Raw genomic sequence first — 6,360 nt, 5'->3', positions numbered from 1 at the left:
ATCATTTTCCATCTCCAGGAACATACCGGTGAGCTTTTCAGCTAGGTGTGGTTGAAACTTGTGGATGATGCTGATGAGAGACACTCCCAGCTTAGGATTCTGGTAGTGCAGAGGAGTGGAGGCCAGTGTGGAGGCTGTCAGAGGCTCCTTGCCCCACACATAAGCAGAAGGCTAATGGAGGACAGAGGGACACACAATTTAAAATACACCTTTACATACGATACACACAATCCTAGTGCTGCCACTATGTGAAACTGTAATACAACTGTAATACATGTCAAAAGTCATTTTACAAAAGCCAGTACTGTAATTACCTGCTGCATTCCAATCAGGGCCTGAACTTGGACTTGAGCCCTGGTCTGGGTCTGGGCCTGAATCTCCATCAGGGTCTGGGCCTTTGTTTGGTTGTGAGCCAGGGTCATGAGCTGGGCCAGAGCAGTCATGCTCAGTTGTCGGTTAGGGTTAGAAACTCCAGGCACAACACACACACCAGGAGAGCTTATCCATGTGTAGACAGCAGGCTGGAAAGAGACAGGGCACATATTATGTTAAATACACACAGTTAGATAGATACAGTAGACACCCAAGGTTTTTGGTGCCACCTTGTGTATCACACATTTAAGATATAAATGTGTGTATGGTTTACACCTGCTGCGTAGACACCAAGGCCAGGGTGAAGGCATGGGTCAGGACCTGGGTCCCGGTCTGGATCTGGGCCTGAAGCTGGGTCTGGACATTAGCCTGAGCCAGGGTCTGGACCTGGGTATTAGTCAGGAGATGGACCAGAGGCTGGGTCAGGACCTGCTCGACTTCGTCTTTTTACTATGTGACTGCAGCCTCTACTCACCTGCTGCTTAGAAGGGCATGTCATGCGAGCCTGGTTCTGCTGGAACCAACGCTGGAAGCAACGCTTGATCTGCTTGTCTGTCTCTTTCATGTCCAGCAGCAACTGGATGTCAGTGGTAGGCTGATGCCTATCGGAAGTGTTCATCACAGCCTTGATTTTCACACCATACAGCTGCAAGAAGGTCTCCCTTCCCACGACTCCCTGGAGACCATCAACAGGCTTCGTCAGGCTGGTCTCAGCTGCAGAAGATTTGAAGTCCTGGCTAGCCTGGTGCAGGGTGGTGATCCTCACAGGTGTCTGGAGGTTAAGCTGGGACATAACCTTGGCCACATTCATCCGGGAGGCACGAAAGGCAGCCATTGCCTGATTGATCTTAGAGTGCAGAGCCTGTGGAGATCCCAGCAGGTGGATCACCTCATCATTTTCCATCTCCAGGAACATACCGGTGAGCTTTTCAGCTAGGTGTGGTTGAAACTTGTGGATGATGCTGATGAGAGACACTCCCAGCTTAGGATTCTGGTAGTGCAGAGGAGTGGAGGCCAGTGTGGAGGCTGTCAGAGGCTCCTTGCCCCACACATAAGCAGAAAGCTAATGGAGGACAGAGGGACACACAATTTAAAATATACCTTTACATACGATACACACAATCCTAGTGCTGCCACTATGTGAAACTGTAATACAACTGTAATACATGTCAAAAGTCATTTTACAAAAGCCAGTACTGTAATTACCTGCTGCATTCCAATCAGGGCCTGAACTTGGACTTGAGCCCTGGTCTGGGTCTGGGCCTGAATCTCCATCAGGGTCTGGGCCTTTGTCTGGTTGTGAGCCAGGGTCATGAGCTGGGCCAGAGCAGTCATGCTCAGTTGTCGGTTAGGGTTAGAAACTCCAGGCACAACACACACACCAGGAGAGCTTATCCATGTGTAGACAGCAGGCTGGAAAGAGACAGGGCACATATTATGTTAAATACACACAGTTAGATAGATACAGTAGACGCCCAAGGTTTTTGGTGCCACCTTGTGTATCACACATTTAAGATATAAATGTGTGTATGGTTTACACCTGCTGCGTAGACACCAAGGCCAGGGTGAAGGCATGGGTCAGGACCTGGGTCCCGGTCTGGATCTGGGCCTGAAGCTGGGTCTGGACATTAGCCTGAGCCAGGGTCTGGACCTGGGTATTAGTCAGGAGATGGACCAGAGGCTGGGTCAGGACCTGCTCGACTTCGTCTTTTTACTATGTGACTGCAGCCTCTACTCACCTGCTGCTTAGAAGGGCATGTCATGCAAGCCTGGTTCTGCTGGAACCAACGCTTGAGCTTGGACTGACGCTCTAACCTCTTCTGGGCGCGGCCAACATAGATCAGCTTGCCGCTAATTTGCATTCCTTTCATGTCATCCACAGCTTTTTGCGCATCCTCGTGCCTCTCAAAGTTCACAAAGCCGAACCCTCGGGACTTGCCATTCTCATCCTTCATGACACAGACGCTCGTGATCTTTCCATACTTGCTGAACACCTCTGTCAGCTTCTGCTCATCCACATACTGCCCAAAGTTCTTGATGTAGATATTGGTGAACTTTGCGCATGAACAAAAGCGCTCAGCTTGGCGCTCCTTGCGAGATTTGAAGCGGCCCACAAATGCTTTTCTGTCATTAAACAGCATACCGTCCAATCTTTCTATAGATTTCTCGGCAGCCTCCGCGGTCTCAAATTGAACAAAACCATAGCCCTTTGAGCCATTGTTACCACATGCAATCTTGCTCGACAAGATTTTGCCGAAGCCAGAGAAGGTGTCGTATAGATTTTCGTTATCTATTGACGTGTCCAGGTTCTTAATAAAGACTTTACCCACACCGCTCTTTGTCAGGGTCGGGTCGCGCTGGTGGGCCCAAGTTACACGAATCGGAGAGCCATCAGTCAGTTTAAAATTCCAGAAATCTAAGGCGTGCTCGGCATCCACTGACCTCTTGAAGTTAACATAGGCATAACCCAGAGAGCGCTTGGTGACCCTGTCTCTGCAGACGCGGATAGAGTGGATGGTCCCGGCGGGACTGAAGTGATTGTAGAGCATTGCCTCGGTAACATGTTGGTGTATGTCTCCTACATACAAGGAAGCTTTTGGACGACTAGAAGGACGCTGATTCATTTTTTCTTACTATCTAATTGGAAATAATATCAGGTAACTAGATGAGGTTATGTCTAACAAGGTTCTTTAATGCAAAACTGTGGATTCTAAATGCCAAAAGTTCTGTTACGTCATAGATGATTTAGACGATGTTCCACTATAATGCCAGTGTAGTAACGCAGTTTTTTGTTTGTCTATCAAAGACATGACTTCCATGTTATTCGGAACACATTTTCCGTTTTTGTTTGTGACCAACGCACACACTGGCACATAGCACAGAAAATAAACCGGAACCACTTGACCTTTTTTGGAATCTTCACAAAACGTGATCTGCTCACAAAATTCACACTTGAGAATAGGACATTATTGTCATCAAACAGAGCTACAGAGACAGGGTGAGAAAAAGAGAGAGGTAGAGAGAGCCACAGATGACCTTTCAGATGACCACTTGTAGGCTACTTCAGGTGACCACTCCCATGGTGACCAATGTAATAGGATTTTAGGATGCATGTACAATTGTCAGAAAAGGTGAAAATGTCACCCTTCATTCTGTATAAAATGATATTGTGTTCAACATTCCTTTTGTGCAGAGAGGAACTACCCCTAAGTTAACTCTAGGCTTACGTAAACGTACAAACCTTATATTGCTATCCTGGGGGAAGGGGGTTTCAACATTTTTTGTTTCAACACTTACAGCAATGGTTTCAACACTTACAGCAATGGCAATCCTTTGACGGCCATTGCTGTAGGATTCTGTTCCGTCTTGTTGGTCACGGCAACCCCACCCCCGCCCCTGACCCAAGCGGTTCTTAATACGGACCAATCACAGCCAAGGGGTATCCGTAAAATGACGGACGGACGGATGGTCAGGAAAATCAGGAGGTGCACGTAGAGCTCTCCGAGGGGCTCGGAGAGGGCACGGAGAGGGAGTTCCTCGTCGGAGAGGGCGTTCCCTGTGTCCGTCTCCGTAAAAACGGAGAAGTATAAATCGGCCTTAAGATGCGCTAAGTCTGACTTTCCGATCAGACGCCAGCGGAACGGGTTTCGTGTTGATATGTTTTAGTTCACTTGGGAGGGAGTGCCTCCCTCCAGTCCGCCAAAGTCAAATCTATTTTTATGTCTATTGTAATCAATGAATTGTCAAATAAATAAGTAGGTATAAGTGTGACTGTGTATAGAATCAGAATCAAAATGTGTTTTTATTGCCATGTAAGTTTACACAAACACAGAATTGACTGTGGCAGGAAGGTGCATACCATAAACATATACGAATCTTATAAAAAAAAAAGTTGAATGTATAAATACAATTTAAAACGTATAATACTAAACAACTAAAAAATATACTAAAGAGCTAAACAATGTGAGATATAAAATAGATATAAAATATATACAATGATACAAAAAGATATGAAATCGGGCAGCATAGTGCAAAATGGTGGTGGATAGACTTTTATATGACTTTTATACATAAATGGGCAGAGTCGGAAATGTTGTTAATAAATTGGTGTCCTACTGAGCTCCCGGGCTCCGATCATAGCATATGCCATATCGAGAAAAGGCACCACTAAGGAGTTTAAAACCCCGCAATAGCCTCCAGTTCAGACGTCGAACGACATAGGCTATTTTCCTGTCATGGAACCCGTGTTGTTGATACACCCAGCAATCGTCCGCTAAAACATTCTCGGGATGGTTAGTGGACACGTTGTGTCCCGAACATATAGCTAAACCGAAATGTTGTCCTATTAATGGTGTCGCGCGTTGAGAAGGTGAGAGAAGACGCGCTTCACTGAAGTTTTAAACCCCGCACAAGCTTCCAATTGAAACGTGGAACTACCCATTTTCCTGTGATGGAACCCGAGTTGTCTGACGAACTACAGAGCGAGCAGTCCATAGGCCTATCCGTCAACTGGACTTTGACGCTTGGATGCATAAGTCTGACTTTCCAATCAGACGCCAGCGGAATTGCTTTCGTGTTAAGACGTTTGAGTTCACCTGCCGCGATAAACGACAGGCTTACACCTTGGAGAGATCGTGTTTTCCAAAATGATGAAGCCCCATCAGCAGCGCATAGCACTATCCAGGATGCGTTCACGACTATGGGTCAATTCTCTTCGGATCCTGGATCAACCCTGAGCAACGAAGTAAATATTCGCAGTGTGAACACAATGCGTCTCGCACTTTCCGGGCGGCGACTCGAAATGGTTGTGAGCTGGAAGGCTAGTCGATTGACAGTAACCCTTCGGATTGGTTATAGCTGGCTGTGATGTCACCTCGTCTACTGCCTATCTCATGTTCCTGTATTTTGCTTCCTGCCTCATATTGTCTAGAGACAGGGAGTGCCTCCCCTTTACTCCGCCAAAGTCAAAGCTATTTCCATGTCTATGTTATCAATAAATTGTCAAATCAATAAGCAAGTGTCTTGACTGAATTGTGTCTGTGATGTCAAAAACGGTTTTCGTTAGAGAGAAACAGATCAGGAAGGTGTCTTCTGTACTACCAGGGAGAGACAGAGCGCTCACCTCACCGGCTTCCACAGCAAGTGTGCGCTCTCATAACGCTCTCTGCACCGCGACTCATTCCGCTCATTAGAATCAGAATCTGTTTTTAATAATAATAATAATAAATTGTATTTCTAACGCACCTTTCATCCGAAAACAGATGTCAAGGTGCTACAGTTAAGATTATAAAACAAGGTAAAACATCAATATAAAATACAATAGACAATTAAAACTCATAAGATCTGCTAAAAAGAAATGTTTTTATTGCCATTTAAGTTTACACAAACACGGAATTTACTGTGGCAGGAAGGTGCACATATACGGATCTACATTTTAAAAAGTTGAATGTATGAATAAAATAAAAAAGTATAATACTAAAGAGCTTAAGACCGAGGAGAGAGGACCTCTGAACTTTTTCGCTTGAACACTGCGTAACACACCGCCAGTTGATTGTTTGTGGTGACTTTGTGCGATGTATGAGATGGAACTCTCTCAGGTCCCCCCTCTCAGCTCGTGAACTCTCTCTCTCAGCTCCCTCCTCTCAGCTCGCGAACTGCCATTCCCATCTCCCACATGTTGTCTGAACAATCTCGGAGCGCTTACGCACCTCCCATTTATTTGTACTAAATGACATCTGACACATTCAGTCTCCAACCACCGAGGAGAGAGAACTTCTGAACTTTCGCTTAGGAACACTGCGTAACACACAGCCTATACACAGCCTATTGAAATGAACGATTGAAAGTCTTCTAAAAAGGAAATTGTGCTTCCGTGGACATCTCTCCTGTACCAATAACTCGTACATAGACATATTATTCAGTTGATTGTTTGAGGTGACTTTATGCGATGTATATGAGATCGAAATGACATGTGAGCCGAGCCTTTCC

At 45.8% G+C, this 6,360-nt stretch overlaps 1 protein-coding gene across 1 annotated transcript; it reads right to left on the bottom strand.

Annotated features, from left to right (window-relative positions):
* Positions 1–2,030: 2,030 nt before the first annotated feature.
* LOC134019525 (polyadenylate-binding protein 4-like) lies at positions 2,031–2,996 on the bottom strand. Its single transcript, XM_062460486.1, has one exon. It carries the CDS (start codon positions 2,994–2,996, stop codon positions 2,031–2,033), a length of 966 nt encoding a protein of 321 aa, XP_062316470.1.
* Positions 2,997–6,360: the final 3,364 nt, after the last annotated feature.

Source organism: Osmerus eperlanus, chromosome 4 (assembly GCF_963692335.1).
Source record: "Osmerus eperlanus chromosome 4, fOsmEpe2.1, whole genome shotgun sequence".
Lineage (NCBI taxonomy): Eukaryota > Metazoa > Chordata > Actinopteri > Osmeriformes > Osmeridae > Osmerus > Osmerus eperlanus.
The sequence above is the reverse complement of the archived record's forward strand: the minus strand, read 5'-3'. Positions and strand labels throughout refer to the sequence as shown.